General features: G+C 43.4%; 1 protein-coding gene across 3 annotated transcripts in view; it reads right to left on the reverse strand.

Moving 5' to 3' along the window:
- Positions 1 to 4,393: 4,393 nt before the first annotated feature.
- The window catches only part of ZNF121 (zinc finger protein 121), a 21,682-nt gene continuing 3,392 nt past the window's right edge, over positions 4,394 to 22,683 (reverse strand). Inside the window, exons 2-5 of one of the 3 annotated variants that reach the window (XM_025368467.1) lie at positions 7,740 to 7,816; positions 6,843 to 6,920; positions 6,395 to 6,452; positions 4,394 to 5,867 (exon numbers count right to left, since the gene is read on the reverse strand). In XM_025368467.1, coding sequence (XP_025224252.1) covers positions 4,698 to 5,867; positions 6,395 to 6,397 — 1,173 coding nt within the window. In that variant the 5' untranslated portion in view covers positions 6,398 to 6,452; positions 6,843 to 6,920; positions 7,740 to 7,816 and the 3' untranslated portion in view covers positions 4,394 to 4,697. Of the gene's footprint in view, positions 5,868 to 6,394; positions 6,453 to 6,842; positions 6,921 to 7,739; positions 7,829 to 22,683 lie in introns of those variants that run through there. The other 2 variants (XM_025368466.1, XM_025368468.1) reach the window with 2 other exon arrangements.

Here is a 22,683-nt window from a genome sequence, read left to right on the forward strand (position 1 = left end):
CTATACCCCATAGAGTAAGAATTTATGATACATGCTCCTACAAGTAAATGGGTAAATAAATGAATAAGGATAACTCTTCCTTACAAAATTCCAGTTAAGAAATGTAGAAGAAACTATGGAATTAGAAAATCACTTTTTGGGCTGGGTGCAGTGGCTCACACCTGTAATCCCGGCACTTTGGGAGGCTGAGGCAGGAGGACTGCTTGAGCCCAAGAGTTTGAGACCAGTCTGGGCAACATTAAGACCTTGGCTCTACAAGTAAAAAAATTAACTGGGTGTGTTAGCATGTGCCTGTGGTCCCAGGTACTCAGGAGACTGAGGTGGGAGGATCACTTGAGCCCAGGAGGTCAAGGCTATAGGGAGCCATGATCGTGCCCCTGCACTCCACACCCTAAGCAACAGAGCAAGACCCCATTGCAGACCAACAAAAAGAAGAAAAAAAGAAAAAAAAGAAAACCACCATTTGGAAACCACTACAGCAATAACTAGACATACCTCATGCTACTTCACTTTGCTTCATCACACTTTATAGATATTTTTCACAAGTAGAAGTCCTGTGGCAATGTTATGTTGAATAAATCTGTAACACCATTTTTTCTAACAGCATGTGCTCACTTTGTCTCTCACATCCTGGTAATTCTGACAATATTTCAAACATTTTCCTTATTATTATACTTATCATGGTGCTCTGTGATTTTATTTTATTTATTTTATTTTTTTTGAGACGGAGTCTCACTCTGTCGCCTGGGCTGGAGTGTGGTGGTGCGATCTCAGCTCACTCTAACCTCCACCCCCCGGATTCAAGCGATTCTCCTGCCTCAGCCTCCCGAGTAGCCAGGACTACAGGTGCCTGCCACCACGCCTGGCTAATTTTTTGTATTTTTAGTAGAGATGGGGTTTCACCATGTTGGCCAGGCTGATCTTGAACTCCTGACCTCATGACTTACCTGCCTCAGCCTCCCAAAGCGCTGGGATTACAGGTGTGAGCCACCGTGCCCGGCTGCTCTGTGATCTTTGATGTTCCTATTGTAATTGTTTTGTGGTACCACAAACCACAACCTAGAAGACAGCAAACTTAATAAATGCTATGCTCTCACTCCTCCAACTGGCCACTCCCCCCTCCCGTCCCAGGCCTCCTAATTCCCTGAGGCACAACAATATTGAAATTAGGCCAATTAATTACCCAACAATGGCCTTTAACTGTTCAAGTGAAAGAAGAAGTTGCACATTTCTCACTTTAGATCAAAAGCTGGAAATGATTAACCTTAGTGAGAAAGTCATGTCAAAAGCCAAGATAAGGGCCAGGTGCAGAGGCTCACACCTGTAATCCCAGCGTATTGGGAGGCAGATAGGGGAGCATCACTTGAGGTTTTGAGTTCAAGATCAGCCTGGTAAACAGTAAAGTCCTGCCTCTAAAAAAATAAAAACAAGCCGGGCGTGGTGGCTCAAGCCTGTAATCCCAGCACTTTGGGAGGCCGAGTCGGGCGGATCACGAGGTCAGGAGATTGAGACCATCCTGGCTAACCCGGTGAAACACCGTCTCTACTAAAAAATACAAAAAACTAGCCGGGCGAGGTGGCGGGCACCTGTAGTCCCAGCTACTCCGGAGGCTGAGGCGTAAACCCGGGAGGCAGAGCTTGCAGTGAGCTGAGATCCGGCCACTGCACTCCAGCCTGGGCGACAGAGCGAGACTCCGTCTTAAAATAATAATAATAATAATAAAATAAAAACAAAAAATTAGCTGGCCATGGTGGTACACACCTGCGGTCTTAGCTACTCAGAAGACAGGAAAATCACTTGAACCCATGAGTTTGAGGCTGCAATGGGCTGTAACTGCACTACACTCTAGCCTGGACGAAAGCGAGACTATGTCTCTTTAAAAAAAAAAAAACAAAAAAAAACACTGGAATAGGCCAAAATCTAGGCCTCCTGTGCCAGTTAGCCAAGTTGTGAATGCAAAGTTCTTGAAGGAAACTAAAAGTGCTACTCCAGTGAAAACACAGATAATAAGAAGGGAAAACAGCCTCACCACTAACTAACATGGAATAAGTTTTAGTGGTCTGGATAGATCAGACCAGCCACAACATTCCCTTAAGCCAAAACCCAATCCAGAGCAAGGCTCTAACTCTAATTCTATGAAGGCTGAGAGGTGAATTAGCTGCAGAAGAAATGCTGGAAACTGGCAAAGATCAGTTTGTGAGGTTTAACAAGTCATTTCTGTAACAAAAGTACAAAGTGAAGTAGCAATTGCTGATGTGGAAGCTGCAGCAAGCATTTCCAGAATATCTAGATCACTGGCAGAGGTAGCTCTACTAGAATTTTAACAGAGACAAAACAGCCTTACTTCAGGAGATGCCATCTAGGACTTTCATAGCTCTAGGTAAGCCATATCTGACTTCAAAGCTTCAAAGGACGGGCTGACTCTTTACTTTGTAGAGACAGGGTCACGCTCTGTTGTGCTGGTTGGGCTTGAACTCTTGACCGCAAGTGATCCTCCAACCTGAGCCTCCCAAAGCACTGGAATTGCAGGTGTAAGCCACTTTTCCCAGCCTGCGCTGGCTTTCTTGTCAGAGGCCAATGCAGCTGGTGACTTTAAATGAATGCCAATGTTCAATTACCATTCTAAAAATCCAAGAGCCAGTTAAGAACTATGCTACATCTACTCTCCTTGTGGTGTCTATTTACATCTATTTACAGCATGGTTTACTGAATATTTTAAGCCCACTGTAAAACATACTGTTCAGAGATTCCTTTCAAAATATTACCACTGATAATGCACCTAGTAACCAAGAGCTCTTATGGAGGTATAGAGAAGATTAACGTTTTCATGCCTGCTAACTGCAGCCCATGGATTAAGGAATAATTCTGACTTTCAAGTCTTATTTAAGAAATACATTTCGTAAGGCTAGAGCTGCCACTAATAATGCTTCTTCTGACGGATCTGGATAAATTAAATTGCAGACCTTGCAAAAAGGGTTCACCATTCTAGATGCCATTAACAACATTTATGATTCATGGAAGGAGGCCAAAATACCAACATTAAGGCAGGTGTGGTGGTGTGTGCCTGGAGTCTTGGCTACTCAGGAGGCATAGGCAGGAGGATTGCTTGAGGCCAGGAGTTCAAGGCTACCGTGTGCTCTCATCATGCTGGTGAATACCCACTTGTACTCCAGCACAAACAACACAGCAAGACCTTGTCTCTAAAAAAATATTAAAAAAAAATAAAACCCAACATTAACCAGAGTTTGGAAGAGGTTGATTCCAACCTTCATAGGTGACTCTGAGGGGTTCAAGTCTTCAGTGGAAAAAGTAACTGTGGATGTGATGGAAAAAAGAGAACTAGAATTAGAAATGGAGCCTCAAGATGTGACAGAATTGTTTCAATCTCATGAAAAAACTTGAACAGATGAGAGGTTGCTTTGTATAGATGAGCAAAGAAAGTGGTTTCCTGAAATGAAATCTACTCCTGGTGAAGATGCTGTGAACACTGTTGAAACGACAACAGACTTAGAATATTACATCAACTTAGTTGATCAAGCAGTGGCGAAGTTTGAGAGATTGAGTCCAATTCTAAAAGAAGTTTCACTATGCGTAAAATGTTATCAAACAGCATCGCAGGATACAGAGAAGTTTTTCATGTAATGAAGAGTCACTCAATGCAGCAATCTTCACTGCTGTCTTATTTTAAGAAACTGCCACAGCCACCCTGACCAACAGCCATCAACACTGAGGCAAGACCTACCACAAGCAAGAAGATTACAACTGGCCAAAATCTCACATGATCATTAGCACTTTTTGGCAATAAAGTATTTTAAAGTAAAGTACTTAAGACGTAACACAACTGCACACAAGAGACTACCATATGATGTAAACCTAACTTATATGCACTGGGAAACCAAAACATTTGTATGATTCGTTATTGTGATACTCGCTTTATAGTGGTAGTCTGGAATCAAACTCGCAATATCTACGGGGCATGCCTGTATCTTGTATCAATAGTGTTTCTCTCCATTGCAACATCTTACATACTTAGAAAGGCCTAAGGAAATAATGAGGGCTTTCTGTGTTTCCTATATTGTATGGCCCCAGGGTGAGTTCTCAAATGTTGGATTGTGATCACAATCCAATCTCTTGAGAAGAGAAGAATGTGTATTAACAACAACTAAAAAAAAAAAAAAAAAAAAAAAAAAAGGCCAGGTGCAGTGGTTCATGCCTGTAATCCCAGCACTCTGGGAGGTTACGGCGGATCACCTGAAGTCAGGAGTTCAAGACCAGCCATGGCCAACTCCGTCTCTACTAATAAAATACAAAAATTAGCTGGGCGTGGTGGAGGGCGCCTGTAATCCAAGTTACTCAAAAGCTGAGGCAGGAGAATTGCCTGAACCCAGGAGGCAGAGGTTGCAGTGAGCTGGGATCATGCCATTGCATTCCAGCCTGGGTGATCACAAGAGCAAAACTCTGTCTCAAAAAAAAAAAAAAAAAAAAAAAAAATCCAATGGCGCCCTAACATTCCTAAAATTTATGGGGGACACAGAGAGTATGAGTTCTTTCATGTCTTCAAAATGAATGGGGATAACTGAAGGCCTCCCCACATTCTTTGTACCAATAAGATTTCTCCTCAGTATGAATTCAAATGTGGTAATTATGGTATGAGAAATTCCTAAGATTTCCACATTCCTTACATTCAGAGTTTTTCTTCAGTGTGTTTTTAAATGTTTAGTAAGTAAATAAAATCTATTGTAGGCTTTCCCACATTCATTACATATATAGGGTTTCTCTCCAGTGTGAATTCTAACATGTTTCTGTAGGTGTGAAGAAGCACGGAAGGTTTTCCCACATTCCTTACATATATACGGTTTCTCTCCAGTGTGAGTTCTTATATGTTCGATGAGTTGTGAAGATGTAGCAAAGGCTTTCCCACAGTCCTTACATTCATAGGGCTTCTCTCCAGTATGGATTTTTACATGATTATGTAAGCTTGAGGAAACAGTGAATGCTTTCCCACACTCCTTACATTTATAGGGTTTTATTCCAGTGTGAATTCTAAAGTGATTCTTAAGGCATGAAGAGCTTCTGAAGGATTTTCCACATACCTTACATTCAAAGGGCTTCTCCTCTGTGTGAGTTTTAAAATGTTCAGTTAGTAGATAAAACCTATTGTAGGCTTTCCCACATTCGTTACATTCATAGGGCTTCTCTCCAGTGTGTATTCGTACATGTTTAGTAAGGCCTGAGCGCCCAGCGAAGGCTCTTCCACATTCCTTACACTGATAAGGTTTCTCTCCAGTATGAATTCTTACATGTTCAACTAGGTGTGAAGAAACAGTGAAGCATTTCCCACATTCCTTACATTCATAGGGTTTCTCCCCAGTATGGGTTCGCATGTGACTATTAAGATATGAAGAATATCTGAAGAATTTTCCACATTCCTTACATTCGTAGGGTTTTTCTACAGTATGCACTTTAACAGACACAGCATGGCTTGTGGAGTAAGTAAAAGCTCTCCCACATTGCTGCTGTTCATAGAGTGTTTCTCCATTGTGAGTTATCCTATTTGCCTGAAGATGTGACTGATCAACAAAGGCTTCCTCACAGTCACTGTATTCAAAGGATTTGTCTCCTATCCATGTCCTCTGGTGAACATTTGGTGGCAGGCTGAAGGCTTTTCTGCACTGATTCAACACAGAAAGCGTCTCTCCAGTAGGGGCACTGTTGTGTAACATGGGAAAGTTTTCTCCATACTCATCACAGTCATAAGTGTCCCCTGTATTTTCAGTTCCCATGTGTGCATTAAGGCATGAGTGTTCACTGAAGAGTTCTCCATTTTCCATAAAGTCACAGAGTTCCTCTCCATTGTGGATTTCTGCCTGTTAATAAAGGAATGAATGATGATTAAAGGATTTTTCAGACTTATCAATAGATTTTACCCATCTGAAATCAGACACATTATAATTTTTGCAATTTTCATTACATGAATACACTTGCTGCCCCATGGATTTTTTACAAGTTGAATGAAGAAAACCTGCAAGAACCCTGTGCCATTTGCTCTAAGAACCCTGAAATAATTCCTATATATTTTCATGAAATTGTTTTTATTATCTATCTAGCTACATATGTGATAATCTGTACTTGTGAGAATGCTGAAGCACTAAGTTTTAAGATAGAATTAGGGTATCCCCAAATTCATTATATTTAGAGTATCCCTCTACAGCAGAGGTCCCCAACCTTTTTGGTACCAGGGACCAATTTCGTAGATGACAATTTTTCCACAAACAGGTGGAATGGGGGTGGGACAGGGATGGTTTCAGCATGATTCAAGGACATTACATTTACTGTGACTTTATTTCTATTATTATTACATTGTAATATATAATGAAATAATTACACAACTCACCATAAAGTAGGATCAGCAGGAGACCTGAGCTTGTTTTCCTGCAACTAGACAGTCCCATCTAGGTGATGGGAGACAGTGACAGATCATCAGGCTCATAAGGAGCATACAATCTAGAACCCTCACATGGGTGCTTCACAGTAAGGTTTGCGCTTCTATGAGAATCGAATGCTGCTACTGATCTGACAGGCAGAGTAATAAGACAGGCAGTAATACGAGCGATGGGGAATGGCTATATGTACAGTTTTGTTCACCTGCCGCTCACCTCCCGCTGTGCAGCCCAGTTCCTAACTCTAAATAGAAACAGTGCCGGCGGGGACCCTTGCTCTAGAGACATTCCTCCTGCTTGAGTAAACGTTACCTCTCTCAAATATCTCTCATTTGTGCTGATTTTTTATAACTGTATTCCCAATCTTTTTTGAGTGTGGTAAATAAGAAATCTTAATCTTACCATTTGTATGCCGTTTGATGTTTTAAGCCAAAAAAAAATGTTGTTGAAGTGCTGACACTTTGGTTTTAACTTGCCATTCTGAAGTAAAACAGAAAAAAAGAAAAAAAAATAGGATCTGAGAACAAAACGGTAGGTTAAATAAGTCAGAATTATAAAGCTCATTTGTGTTTTTCATATTCAGCACACTCAAAAAAATTAAACAAACATAGATTTGAACAGTTTATCCATGACTAATATTTGGCAATCATAAGGACTTGGGGTCTAAACCTAGTAATTTCTTTTTTTTTTTGAGACAGAGTCTCGCTCTGTCACCCGGACTGGAGTGCTGGAGTGCAGTAGCTCACTGCAACCTCCGCCTTCTGGGTTCGAGCGATTCTCCTGCCTCAGCCTCCCAAGTAGCTGGGATTATAGGCATGCACTACCACATTCGGCTAATTTTGTAATTTTAGTAGAGATGGGGTTTCTCCATGTTGGCCAGGCTGGTCTCGAACTCCTGACCTCAAAAGATCCACCCGCCTCAGCCTCCCAAAGTGCTGGGATTACAGGCATGAGCCACCACGCCCAGCAATTTAGTAACTTTTTAAACAATTTATTCTATAGAAATTAAATGAGATAATGAACAGAAATAGTATTATTACGGAAGGAAAGTAGAAATGATCTGGATAAAGAGCACACGTTAAAGTCATAAGCAAAAAGATATAAGAGCAGATCATTTGCAAAATCACATGAAAGTCTGGGTTAGACGAAAAAGAGAAATATGGAAAGTTGAAGATACCCTAAAACTTCCAAGTCCAATGGTCCCATGTTCTGTGACAAAGTACATCTTTTAAATATATCTTCATTATGCTTCCAAACATACTGAACTTATCATTGACTAGGAATGTTCTTCACACTCACCTTGGAGAACTCCAGTTGGCAATGTGCTCAGCTTTTCCTCCTCCTCCTCCAGTCAAGAGACAGAGTTTGAACAGGTCCTGTACAGAGGGACAGATACACCAATGGAAGAGGCTTATGAAGGAAACGACAAACGTAACCAAGAAAAAATAACTATATTCCTAAAGAGAGTAGTGAAACTACTTTAAAAGAGCTCAAATTTCATATATCTCATCTTTTTGTGCCCTGAGGAGACTGGTTATCTATGACCAAATACCCACTATTCAAACTTAAATACACATTTAAAACCATTAGAGACTGGGCGCAGTGGCTCATGCCCGTAATCCCAGAATTTTGGGAGACTGAGGTGGGAGAATCACCTGAGCCCAGGGAGGTTGAGGCTGCAGTGAGTCATGATTGTGCCACTGTACTCCCAGCCTAGGCGACAAAGTGAGACTCTGTCTCGAAAGAAATTAAATAAAAACCATTAAAACGTGTATCCAAATAGGATATAATGCAAGTGCAAAGAGAGATCATTATTTTGTTTTTTGGTTTTTTTTTTTTTATTTTTTTTCTTTTGAGATGGAGTCTCACTGTGTCTCCCAGGCTGGAGTGCAGTGGCGCGATCTCGGCTCACTGCAAGCTCCGCCCCCCGGGTTCACGCCATTCTCCCGCCTCAGCCTCCCAAGTAGCTGGGACTACAGGCGCCCGCTACCGCGCCCGGCTAGGTTTTTTTTTGTATTTTTAGTAGAGACGGGGTTTCACCATGTTAGCCAGGATAGTCTCGATCTCCTGACCTTGTGATCCACCCGCCTCGGCCTCCCAAAGTGCTGGGATTACAGGCTTGAGCCACCGCGCCCGGCCTGTTTTTTGGTTTTTTTTCTGAGACAGAGTATCACTCTGTCACCCAGGCTGGAGTACAATGACACGGTCTCAGCTCACTGCAACCTCCACCTCCCAGGTTCAAGTGATTCTCCTGCCTCAGCCTCCCGAGCAGCTGGGATTACAGGCACCCACCATCAGGTCTGGCTAATTTTTTTTTGTATTTTTATAGAGACAGGATTTCACCACGTTGGCCAGGCTAGTCTTGAACTCCTGACCTCAGGTGATCCGCCCACTTCAGCCTCCCAAAGTGCTGGGATTACACGCGTGAGCCACTGCGCCTTGCCAAGATTTTTTTTTTTTAAATAATATTGTCAATAGTTTGAATATTGTGTCTTTTGTAGCTTTTTTTTCTTTTTCTTTTTTTTTTTTTTTTTGAGACGGAGTCTTGCTCTGTCGCCCGGGCTGGAGTGCAGTGGCCGGATCTCAGCTCACTGCAAGCTCCGCCTCCCGGGTTTACGCCATTCTCCTGCCTCAGCCTCCCAAGTAACTGGGACTACAGGCGCCCGCCATCTCGCCCGGCTAGTTTTTTGTATTTTTTAGTAGAGACGGGGTTTCACCGTGTTCGCCAGGATGGTCTCGATCTTCTGACCTCGTGATCCACCCGTCTCGGCCTCCCAAAGTGCTGGGATTACAGGCTTGAGCCACCGCGCCCGGCCTTTTATAGCTTTTTTAATATCATGGGTAGTATTACATCTCTCTCTCTTTTTTTTTTTTTTTTTGAGACAGATTTTTGCTCTGTCACCCAGGCTGGAGTGTAGTGGCACAATCTTAGCTCACTGCAACCTCTGCCACTGCCAGCCCTGGTTCAAGCAATACAAAAATTAGCCAGGCGTGGTGGCACGTGCCTGTAGTCCCAACCACTCAGGAGGCTGAGGCAGGAGAATCACTTTTACTCAGGAAGCAGAGTCTGCAGTGAGCCAAGATCATGCCAGTGCACTCCAGGCTGGGCAACAGATCAAGATTCTGTCCAAAAAAAAAAAAAAAATCAGAGAGCTTCTTTAGGACACCCCTGAAATAAAGCTATTTCTTATGTTCTCAGGGCTGAAATTTTTTGTGTGTGGTTTTTTTTGTTTTTGTTTTTTTTGAGACGGAGTCTCGCTCTGTCGCCCAGGCTGGAGTGCAGTGGCCGGATCTCAGCTCACTGCAAGCTCCGCCTCCCGGGTTCACTCCATTCTCCTGCCTCAGCCTCCCCAGTAGCTGGGACTACAGGCGCCCGCCACCTCGCCCGGCTAGTTTTTTTTGTATTTTTTAGTAGAGACGGGGTTTCACCGTGTTAGCCAGGATGGTCTCGATCTCCTGACCTCGTGATCCGCCCGTCTCGGCCTCCCAAAGTGCTGGGATTACAGGCTTGAGCCACCGCGCCCGGCCCTGAAATTGTTATAATTAATGAGGCTCATATGCCGGAGCCTCCCTGGCATAATGTGAAGAAGAGAATCCTAGAGAGACAGGAGTGTTGCACTGGATTTACTATGTGTCATCTGTATAGCCCACTCCCCCACCCTTTGTTGACAGAGCAGAAGACACTCTCTTCACAAAGGTTATCGAGAGTAGTGGGAGGAGAATCGTAATCCTTGAAAGGCCCTGTTGGTATTCTCCTTCATAGGACAGGTATGACTGCAAAGAACACCATCAGTGAGATGAGTTCCCTGTTGTGTTTTGTTTTGTTTTGTTTTGTTTTGAGACGGAGTTTTGCTTTTGTTGCCCATGTTGGAATGCAATGACGCAGTCCAGGCTCACTGCAACCTCTGCCTCCTGGGTTCAAGTGATTCTTCTGCCTAAGCTTCCCAAGTAGCTGGGATTACAGGCGCCTGCCACCACACTCAGCTAATTTTATTTTATTTTTTTTGTATTTTCAGTAGAGACAGGGTTTAACCATGTTGGCCAGGATGGTCTCGAACTCCTGGTCTCAGGTGATCTGCCCACCTAGGTCTCCCGAAGTGCTGGGATTTCAGGCGTGAGCCACCGCGCCCGGCCGAGTTCCCTGCTTTCAATCGAGATGAAAGGGGGACCCAGAATAGCAGAAATCAAGAGGGTAGTATTTAGTCACCAAAGACAAGGTGAGAAAATCAACTATCAAAGACAGTGGAAACGTACCAGTAATCAGAATGCCCTGACCTACAGAGGTCTGTGGTGGTGGCTAACTGATCGTGGTGTCCCCAGAAATGAAATAGATAAGCAGTTAACAAATCCTACTCTAAGGAGCCACAAAATATATGTTAGGCATTAGAGGCCACATGGTCTCTGTTGCAGCTACTCAACTCTACTGTTGTAGCATGGAAAACACCATAGAAAATGTAAACAAACGAACATGGTTATGTTCTGATTAAACTTTATGTATAAAAAACACGCGGAGGGACAGACATGGCCCATGGGCCACAGTGTGCCAATCTCTGCACTTGAATACTGCTCTATCCATGTAAAAAAGTCTAAACTGCAATAGCAAAAAACTAGACTTATCCCAGTGGAGAATCATAACCCCTCACTCAATTACCACACCAAAATCATTCATAAATCATGAACTTAGCCATTTTTCAAAAAGTAATGTCTTCACTAGATAAATCAACATAATTTCTGTCACTTGGTATGCAGGCACTGACATAGCTAATGTCTCTTCTCCATACCAATTTGAAAAAAACAAGACTCGGGGGCCGGGCGCGGTGGCTCAAGCCTGTAATCCCAGCACTTTGGGAGGCCGAGACAGGCGGATCACGAGGTCAGGAGATCGAGACCATCCTGGCTAACACGGTGAAACCCCGTCTCTACTAAAAAATACAAAAAACTAGCCGGGCGAGGTGGCGGGCGCCTGTAGTCCCAGCTACTCCGGAGGCTGAGGCAGGAGAATGGCGTGAACCCGGGAGGCGGAGCTTGCAGTGAGCCGAGATCTGGCCACTGCACTCCAGCCTGGGTGACAGAGCGAGACTCCGTCTCAAAAAAAAAAAAAAAAAAACAAGACTCAGTTACCTTTCACCTGGCAGGCCCAACAGTGTATCTACAGAGCATTGCCCCTAGCATGTGTCAGTTCTCCAGGTCTCTGTCATAACTTAGTCCCCAGAGAAAATGACACTCCATGAAACACCACACTGGTACACTATGTTGACACCACTATACTGATCATATCCAATGAATAGGAAGTAAAAACACATTTTAAAAAATTAGAGACAGGATCTTACTCTGTCACCCAGGCTGGATTAGAGTGGTGCGATCATAGCTCACTGCAACCTCATATTCCTGGGCTCAAGCAATCCTCCTGCCTCAGCCTCTCAAGTATGTGGGACTACAGGCACATACTACCAACACCTGGCTAATTTTTTAAAATTATTTTATTTTATTTTATTATTTTTTTTTACTATAGACCTGAGGTTTCACTATGTTGCCCAGGCTAGTCTCAAACAATTCTCCCACGTCAGCCTCCCAGTGTATAGGATTACAGGCATGAACCATTGTGCCCTGTCTGAAAATACCTTAGACAGCTTTATTAGAAGCATGCAGCATTTATGGTTCCAAAATGGTAGTACAGAAGCAAGCCGGTTTCAGTCCCCTCCCAGAAAACCAAAACCAAACACACATTGGGAAAATTATCACCAGCAATGTCCCTAATCTCAAATATAAACATTAGGCAGTTTCTGGGGCTACAAAGAAGTGAAAAAACTCCAAGGAGACGTTAAGAGAATCAAATTTCCAAGAACGTGGAAAATTTCTACCAATTCACAGTTTCTACACTGGAAAAAAAATGAGATCAAGGTGGACAACTGCCTTCTCCACCATCCTGGGTTCCCTGGTAAAAGATCAGTCCCTCCCTGTCTCAACCCACAGGAAGCATCACACAAGTGTCTGAAGGGAGAAATATCCCTGAGGACATCCAGGGACAAAGAGGGGAGGCAAGACTACCATCCCCAGCCCTGGAAACTCTGTTTTATATCTCGGCCAAAGGAGAAAGTCAAATCAGAGTGGCTGTTCAGGAGCACCATACTGTAGGGGTATGCTACACAGGTCACCTGGGCATGAACACACAGCCAGCCTGCCCACAGTGCTGGAATATGCCCTTTAGGACTCCCTCATTCTGGATGGACAGTATTCTTGATAGTTTGCTAGAGCAGAGGCAAACGTGGGTTTAAGATTCCATCTAGTGCTGAAAGGGAGGCAGTGACCTAGGGAAATTTTAAAGAAAGAAAATCACTTTGGGAGGCTGAGACAGGCAGATTGCTTAAGCTCAGGAGTTCAAGACCAGCCTGGGCAACAGGATGAAAACCCGTCTCTACTAAAAAGTACAAAAAGTAGCCAGGTGTGGTGGCATGTACCTCACCTACTCAGGAGAGGACTGCTTCAGCCTAGGAGGCAGAGGCTGCAGTAAGCCATGATCACACCACTGCACTCCAGCCTGGGTCACAGACAGAGACCTTGTCTCCAAAAAAAAAAAAACAAAAAAAACCAAAAAACACCACACACACAAAAAAAAACAAAAACCAAAACAAAACAAACAACAAAAAAACAAACAGGTAAAGAAAACATATCCAATAAAAACCACCAGCCAAAGATTGTAATAAATAATCCTTCAATGCAGACACAGATGTACATCCACAAGAAACAGCAAATGGGAACCATGACCTCCCAAAATGGACAAAAAAATTACCAGTGACTGAACCTAATGAAATGACAATACGTGAGCTCCCTAAGAATTCAAAATAGCACTTTTAAGGAAATACAGTGATCTCCAAGATAACATAGAAGAGCAACTCAGAAATGTATCAGAAAAAAACTTTAGAATATATTAACAACAAAAGAAATCTTATAACAGAAATACTCAACTCAAAAATTCACAGCAGAGGCTCTCAACAGCAAAATGGATCAGAGGAAAGATTCACTAAGCTTGAAGAAAGGCTATTTGAAAATATAGCCAGAGGAGAAGAATGAAAAGGAACTAAGACTGTCTGCAAGATACAGAAAATTACCTTGAAAGACCAAACCTAGGAATCACTGGTGTTCAAGAGGGAATGCATCAAGTGCAAGGGTAAGCTTTGAAAGCTTATTAAAGAAATAACCAAAGATTGCAAAAATTGAGAAAAATATAAATATCTAGGTACAGGAAGGTAAGACGACACCAAACAGATTCAACCCAAATATAACTACTACAAAGCATACAATAATCAGACTCTCAAAGGTCAAGGACAAAGAAAGGACCTAAAAAGCAGTAAGAGAAAAGAAGCAAATAACATATAAAGGACTCTAATCGGTCTGGCAACAGGATTTCTCAATGGAAACCACACAGGCCAGAAGGGAGTAGGATGACTTTTTCTTTCTTTCTTTTTTTGTGAGACGGTCTCGCTCCATTGCCCAGAATGGAGTACCATGGCACAAACATGGCTCAATGCAGCCTTTATCTCCCAGGCTCAAGCCATACTCATCAGCCTCCCAAGTAACTGGTACTACAAACGTGCATCACCATGCCTGGCTAATTTTTCTATCTTTTTGTAGAGACGGGGTTTCACCATGTTTGAAATGCTTGTTTCCCGGTGCGGAAAGAAATAGCATGTGAACACAAATTTAATTTATTTAGCAAGGCCATTTTTATATTTTCTGCAGAAAGGGTACACTCCCCAGCAGTTTTGCCATGAGAGTACACCGAGCAAAGGAGACAGGGTCATTTACAACCTGACACATCCACCCCACTGCTGTGTCCAGTTTCCACTGGCTGGAAAGGGACCTCACATTTTGTATTTGTTCTGACTGGCTAGCAACTTAGAACTTTTTAAAAGAGGCAAAGGTAGGCCGGGCGCGGTGGCTCACGCCTGTAATCCCAGCACTTTGGGAGGCCGAGACGGGTGGATCACGAGGTCAGGAGATCGAGACCATCCTGGCTAACCCGGTGAAACCCCGCCTCTACTAAAAAAAATACAAAAAACTAGCCGGGCGAGGTGGCGGGCGCCTGTAGTCCCAGCTACTCCGGAGGCTGAGGCAGGAGAATGGCGTAAACCTGGGAGGTGGAGCTTGCAGTGAGCTGAGATCCGGCCACTGCACTCCAACCTGGGCGACAGAGCGAGACTCCGTCTCAAAAAAAAAAAAAAAAAAAAAAAAAAAAGAGGCAAAGGCACAGGAGACCAAAGGAAGAAGTAACTTGTGGAATGCTGAGAAGGGTAAAAACCCCTTCGAATAACGAAGAAGAACAGGCTATGACCAATGCTTGCCTGGACCAGTATAAGCATGCCAGGGCAAATATTTAGGCTAAACTGTGAGAGCGAAGAACATAAAGTACATGATTTCTTTATTACAGCTAGCAGATATTTAAGAATGTTAACACAGGTCTTTGAATAAATTTTGCTTCTAAAAAAAGTTATTTGGCCGGGCGCGGTGGCTCAAGCCTGTAACCCCAGCACTTTGGGAGGCCGAGACGGGCGGATCACGAGGTCAGGAGATCGAGACCATCCTGGCTAACACGGTGAAACCCTGTCTCTACTAAAAAATACAAAAAACTAGCCGGGCGAGGTGGCAGGCGCCTGTAGTCCCAGCTACTCAGGAGGCTGAGGCAGGAGAATGGCGTAAGCCCGGGAGGCGGAGCTTGCAGTGAGCTGAGATCCGGCCACTGCACTCCAGCCCGGGCGACAGAGCAAGACTCCGTCTCAAAAAAAAAAAAAAAAAAAAAGTTATTTATTCCTCATTAGACGGAAAAAAAAAAAAGTCTTTAAAGAAAAACCTCTACTTTACTTTCTACAACCAAGTTGCCCAAGCTGGTCTCAAAGTCCTGAGTTCAAGCAATCCACCTGCCTCAGCCTCACAAAGTGCTGGAATTACAGGCATCGGCCACCTTGCCTGCCTGTGGGATGAAATTTTCAAAGTGTTGGAAGAAAAAAAAAATTGACATCTAAGAATACAGTATTCAGGCTGGTGTACTGTCTCACACCTGAAATCCCAACACTTTGGGAGGCCTAAGCGGGCGGATCACCTGGGGTCACAAGTTAGAGACCAGTGTGGCCAATATGGTGAAACCCCATCTCTACTAAAAATTTTTTAAAAAATTAGCCTGGTATGGTGGCACATGCCTTAGTCGCAGCTACTCAGGAGGCTGAGGCAGGAGAATCGCTTGAACCCAGGAAGCGGAGGTTGCAGTGAGCCGATATCGTGCCACTGTACTCCAGACTGGGTGACAGAGCAAGACTTCATCTCAAACAAAAACAAAAACAAAAAGAGATAAAGAAGGTCACTACAGCTGGTCATTGTGGCTCACGCCTGTAATCCCAGCACTTTGGGGACACCGAGGTAGGCATATCACAATGTCAGAAGTTCAAGACCAGCCTGGCCAACATGGTGAAACCCCGTCTCTACTAAAAATACAAAAATTAGCCGGGCGTGGTGGCGCATGCCTGTAATACCAGCTACTCAGGAGGCTGAGGCAGAAGAATCGCTTGAACTCAGGAGGCGGAGGTTGCAGTGAGCTGAGATCACACCACTGCACTCCAGCCTGGGAGACAGAGTAAGACTCTGTCTCAAAAATACAAAAAAAAAAAAAAGAAAGTCACTATATAATGATAAAGGGGTCAATTCAGCAAGAGGATATAAAAACTGTCAATATTTATGCACCCAACACTGGAGCACCCACGTATATAAAGCAAATATTAATAAATCTAAAGGGAGATACACACTGCGATACAGTAATAGTAGGGGATTTTAACGCCCCACTCTCAGTGATGGACAGATCATCCAGTTAGAAAATCAACAAAGGAACACAGAAGAAGTTAAGCAATACACTAGAAAGGCCTAACTATAACAGGACATTTTATCCTACTGCTACAGAAGATTTATTCCTTTTCTCAGCATATGGAATATTCTCCAGAATAGACCATATCTTAGGCCACAAAAAAAGTCTCAACAAATTCAAAAATGTAGAAATCATATCATTTTTTCTGACCACAAAGGAATAAAACTAGAAATCACTAACAAGAGGAACCTTGATTCACAGTCTCAAAATGGTGGCTCATGCCTATAATCCCAGCACTTTGGGAGGCCGACACAGGAAGACTGCTTGCACCCAGGACTGAGACCAGCCTGGGCAACATAAGGAGACCCTGCCTCTTCAAAAAAAAAAAAAAAAACAACGGAACATTGTTTTGGTATGTTGACATATCAAACTCCATGGGACAAAAGCACACAGAAATTTGGCAATTACAACATTTCCAAAAACAAATGAAAGTGAAAATACAACATACCAAAATCTATGGGATAAAAACAGTACTAAGGGAGTATTTTACAGCAATAAACACGTACATACAAAAAGTAGAAAGATTTAAAATAACTGGATGATACCCCCTAAGATACTAGAAAAGCAAAAACAAACCAGACTCACAATTAGATCAAAAGGATAAAGACCATAGCCAAATAAACAAAATTGAGAATAAAAAAAATACAGACTATCAATAAAACATAAAGTTGATTACTTGAAAAGATAAACAAAATCAACCAACCTTTGGCTAGACTGAGGGGAAAAAATGACCCAAATAAAATAAAAAATGAAAAAGAAAACAGAACAGAAACCACATAAATACAACCAATCATTAGAAACTATTGTGAAAAACTATATGCCAACAAACTGAAAAGCCTGGAAGAAATAGACAAATTCTTTTTTTTTTTTTTGAGACAGTTTCACTCTTTTTGCCCAGGCTGGAGTGCAATGGCGCGATCTCGGCTCACCGCAACCTCTGCCTCCAGGGTTCAAGCGATTCTCCTGCCTCAGCCTCCCGAGTAGCTGGGATTACAGGCATGTGCCACCACCCCGGCTAATTTTGTATTTTTAGTAGAGACGGGGTTTCTCCATGTTGGTCAGGCTGGTCTTGAACTCCCGACCTCACGTGATCCACCTGCCTCGGCCTCCGAAAGTGCTGGGATTACAAGCGTGAGCCACCGCGCCCGGCCTGAAATGGACAAATTCTTGGGCGCATACAACCACCAAGATCAAACCATGAAGAAATAGAAAACCCCAACACACCAATAACAAGATTGAAGCCATAACAAAATGAATCCCATGAAAGAAAAGCCCAAGACCTGATGGCTTCACTGCTAAATCCTACCGAAAACTTAAAGAATACTACTACTCAAACTCGGCAAAAAATATTGAAGAGAAGAGAGTATTTCCAAACTTGGTCTACAAAGTGAGCATTATTCTGATAGCAAAACCAGACAAGAGCACAACAACAAAACTACAGGCTAGGCCGGGTGCGGTGGCTCACGCCTGTAATTCCAGCACTTTGGGAGGCTGAGGCGGGTGGATTACCTGAAGTCAGTTCAGGAGTTTGAGACCAGCTTGGCCAATATGGTGAAACTCTGTCTCTACTAAAAAAAAAAAAAAAAAACACAAGTGGCTCACGCCTGTAATCCCAATACTTTGGGAGGCCAAGGCAGGCAGATCACGAGGTCAGGAGATCAAGACCATCCTGGCTAACATGGTGAAACCCCATCTCTACTAAAAATACAAAAAAATTAGCCGGGCATGGTGGCAGGCGCCTGTAGTCCCACCTACTCAGGAGGTTGAGGCAGGAGAATGCATGAACCCGGGAGGCGAAGCTCGAAGTGAGTAGAGACTGCACCACTGCACTCCAGCCTGGGCAACAAAGCGAGACTCCGTTTCAAAAAAAAAAATACAAAAGTTATCCGGGCATGGAGGCGTGTGTGCCTGTAGTCCCCACTACTCGGGAAGCTGAGGCAGAAGAATCGCTTGAACCCGGGAGGCAGAGGTTGTGGTGAGCCAAGACTCCTGTGGTGAGCCAAGAGTCATGTACTTCAGCCTGAGCGACAGAGCAAGAAGACTCCGTCTCAAAAAAGAAAAACAAAGAAAAAGAAATAGGCCGGGCGCGGTGGCTCAAGCCTGTAATCCCAGCACTTTGGGAGGCCGAGACAGGCGGATCACGAGGTCAGGAGATCGAGACCATCCTGGTTAATATGGTGAAACCCCGTCTCTACTAAAAAGTACAAAAAAAAAAAACTAGCCGGGCAAGGTGGTGGGCGCCTGTAGTCCCAGCTACTTGGGAGGCTGAGGCAGGAGAATGGCGTGAACCCGGGAGGCAGAGCTTGTAGTGAGCTGAGATCTGGCCACTGCACTCCAGCCTGGGCGATAGAGCGAAACTCCATCTCAAAAAAAAAAAAAAAAAGAAAAAGAAATAAAAGTAACCAAAAATGTGAAGGAGCTATGCAAGGAAAACTGATGAAACAAACTGTAGAGGACACAGAAAAAAATTGGAAGATATTCCATGCTCATGGATTAGAAGAATATTGTTAAAATGACAATACTACCCAAACCAATTTACAATTCAGAGCAACCCTTCTCAAAATACCAATGAAATTCATCACAAAAATAGAAAAAAAAAAATCCTAAAATTTATATGCAATACAAAAAACCTTAAACAGCCAAAGAAATACTGACCAAAAAAAACAAAGCTGGAGTGACCGGGTGCGGTGGCTCACACCTGTAATCCCAGCACTTTGGGAGGCTGAGGCAGGTGGATCATGAGGTCAGGAGTTCAAGACCAGCCTGGCCAACATGATGAAACCTTGTCTCTTGGCCGGGCGCGGTGGCTCAAGCCTGTAATCCCAGCACTTTGGGAGGCCGAGACGGGCGGATCACGAGGTCAGGAGATCGAGACCATCCTGGCTAACAGGGTGAAACCCCGTCTCTATTAAGAAATACAAAAAACTAGCCGGGCGAGGTGGCGGGCGCCTGTAGTCCCAGCTACTCGGGAGGCTGAGGCCGGAGAATGGCGTGAACCCGGGAGGCGGAGCTTGCAGTGAGCTGAGATCCGGCCACTGCACTCCAGCCTGGGCGACAGAGCGAGACTCCGTCTCAAAAAAAAAAAAAAAAAAGAAACCCTGTCTCTACTAAAAATACAAAAATTAGCCAGGGTGGTGGTGCGTGCCTGTAGTTCCAGCTACTAGGTAGGCTGAGACAGGAGAATTCCTTGAACTGGGAGGCAGAGGTTGCAGTGAGCCAAGATCGTACCACTGCACTTCAGCCTGGGAGACAGAGGACTCAGTCACAAAAAAAAAAAAAAAGAAGAAGAAAAAAAAGCTAGAAGCATCCAACTGCTTGACCTCAAAATATACTACAAAGCTACCATAACCCAATCAGTATGGTACTGACATAAAAACAAACACATAGGCCGGGCGCGGTGGCTCAAGCCTGTAATCCCAGCACTTTGGGAGGCCGAGACGGGCGGATCACAAAGTCAGGAGATCGAGACCATCCTGGCTAACACGGTGAAATCCTGTCTCTACTAAAAATACAAAAAAAAAAAAATTAGCCAGGCGAGGTGGCAGGCGCCTGTAATCCCAGCTACTCGGGAGGCTGAGGCAGGAGAATGGCGTGAACCCGGGAGGCAGAGGTTGCGATGAGCCGAGATCTCACCACTGCACTCCTCCGTCTCAAAAACAAACAAACAAACACATAAGATCTATGGAAGAAAACAGAGAACCTAAATATAAATCTACACATTTATATAGACAGCTCTTTTTCAACAAAGGCACCAAAAGCATACAATGGGAAAACAGCAGTCTTTTCAATAAATGCTGCTGGGAAAACTGAATAACCATATGTAGAATGAACTAGATGCCATCTCTCAGCATAAACAAAGTCAAAACAGATTAAAGATATGCAACACCTGAAACCATAATGCTACTAGAGGAAGAAACTGGGGAAACAATACAGGACATCGGTCTGGGTAAAGATTTCTTAGGTAAGACCTCAATAGCACAAGCAACAGGAGAAAAAATAAACCTATGAGATTACATCAAACTAAAAACTTCTCCACAGCAAAAGAAACAACCAACAAAGTGAAGAGACAATCTACAGTATGGGAGAAAATATTCACAAACTATTCACCTGACAAAGATTAGTAATCAAAATATGTAAAGAACTCAACTTGATAGCAAAAAAAAAAAAAAAAAAATCCGATCAAAAAATCGGCAAAAGGTTAGAAGAGTTGTTTCTCATAAAAAAGACACACAAATGGCCAACAAGTGTACGAAAAAATGCTCAACATGGCTAAACATCAGAGAAATACAAATCACACATAACCACAATGAGAAGTCATCTCACCTCACAGAATGGCTTTTATAAAGACAGGGAATAACAAGTACTGATGAGGATGTGGTGAAAAAATAATCCTTGTATGCAGTTGATGGGAATGTAAATTAGTACAGCCACTATAGAGAACAATATTCAGGTGTGGTGGCTCATGCCTGTAATCCCAAAACTTGAGGCTGCGGTGGGAGGATCACTTGAGCCCACAAGTTCGAGACCAGCCTGGGCAACACAGCAAGACCTGTCTGCACACACATGCACACACAAAACCTGTCAGGCACAGTGGATCATGCCTGTAATCCCAGCACTTTAGGAGCCCGAGGCAGGTGAATCACTTGAGGTCAGGAGTTCGAGACCAGCCTGGCCAACATGGTGAAACTCCGTCTCTACTGAAAATACAAAAATTAGCTGGGCATGGTGGCATGCGCCTGTAGTTCCAGGCAGCAGAATCACTTAAACCTAGGAGGCGGAGGTTGCAGTGAGCTGAGATCATGCCACTGCATTCCAGCTTGGACAACAGTGAGACTCTGTCTCCAAAAAAAAACACAAAAAAACAGAGAGAGAGAGGTTGAGTCATGGGTAAAATACACAGGTAGAAGAAATTAGACCTGGTGTTCAATAGATCAGTAAGGTGACTACGTTTAACACTCATCTCCTGTACATTTCAAAACAGTTAAGAGAATAATTTGATGTTCCTGCAATAAAGATAAATATTTAAGGTGACAGATATCCTACTTACCCTGATTTGATAATATAAATGTATCAAATTATCACATGTACTCAGAAAATATGTACATCTATTATGAATCAAAAAGTTTTTTTCAATTGTAAAATAGGAGGGTGGAGATTCTGGGGCCGCCATGTCTGTGGGTAAAAATATTCCCTTGTCTGGATCATGTAAAGACATCCCTGCAAGATGTCACTCCAGGTTATTTCACCTAATACCGCCTACCACTAAAAAGGAGCAATGAGCCATGACTATGCCATTGCACTCCAGCCTGGGTGATCCAGCAAGACTCTGTCTCAAAAACAAAAAAAACCCAAAAAACTCAGGATGGAGGTTTCTCAAAAAACTAAAAATAGAACTATCAATAGAACTATCATCTGCACACCTCTTGAATTTTGGAGGCAATATATACATTTGCATATGCTTGTTTAACGCCCCACAGACTTGCCTGTAAGGATTCTAGTAGTTCCAACTGTAGACAAGAGCAATTTCAGGCTGCAGTGCAAGCTTCCCAAGCACTTGGTCCGCCTGATTAAGCAGACCCAATGATACTCAAAGTGTACATGTTAAACAGCATCCTATTTATTGGAATGCTCTGGCATGCACCAACAGAAGATGTAGAGTACAGCCCTCTGGTATTCCAGAGTCAATCCATGTCCTCTTGTGCAGATTAACTGTTTTCCTTTTGAGAAACAGGTTGTGGTTTGCCATTAGCACATGATAGAGAATGAACAACTAATCATGGGACATGAAGTAACTAAGGCAGAACTGAGTAATTTGAGACTTTATGGTTCCCAAAGCATGAAGTACATACTGTCAGACCTTATCAAACAATGGTTGTCAGCTTCTCCTCTGGACCCAATTCCAAGTTTGTAGGAAATCGCATGAAATAAAGGAATATTTACACACACCATGAGAATCCAATCAGAAATATCTGATTGTATGACTTTCTAAAAGAATGAGTGTTGTTAGAAATAACACTCAAGGCTGGGCGCGGTGGCTCAAGCCTGTAATCCCAGCACTTTGGGAGGCCGAGGTGGGCGGATCACGAGGTCAGGAGATCGAGACCATCCTGGCTAACATGGTGAAACCCCGTCTCTACTAAAAATACAAAAAACTAGCCGGGCGTGGTGGCGGGCGCCTGTAGTCCCAGCTACTCGGAGGCTGAGGCAGGAGAATGGCCTGAACCTGGGAGGCGGAGCTTGCAGTGAGCCGAGATCGTGCCACTGCACTCCAGCCTGGGTGACACAGCGTGAGACTCCGTCTCAAAAAAAAAAAAAAAAAAAAAAAAAAAAAAA

The sequence above is a fragment of the Theropithecus gelada genome, chromosome 19, assembly GCF_003255815.1.
Source record: "Theropithecus gelada isolate Dixy chromosome 19, Tgel_1.0, whole genome shotgun sequence".
In the NCBI taxonomy this organism is placed as follows: Eukaryota; Metazoa; Chordata; class Mammalia; order Primates; family Cercopithecidae; genus Theropithecus; species Theropithecus gelada.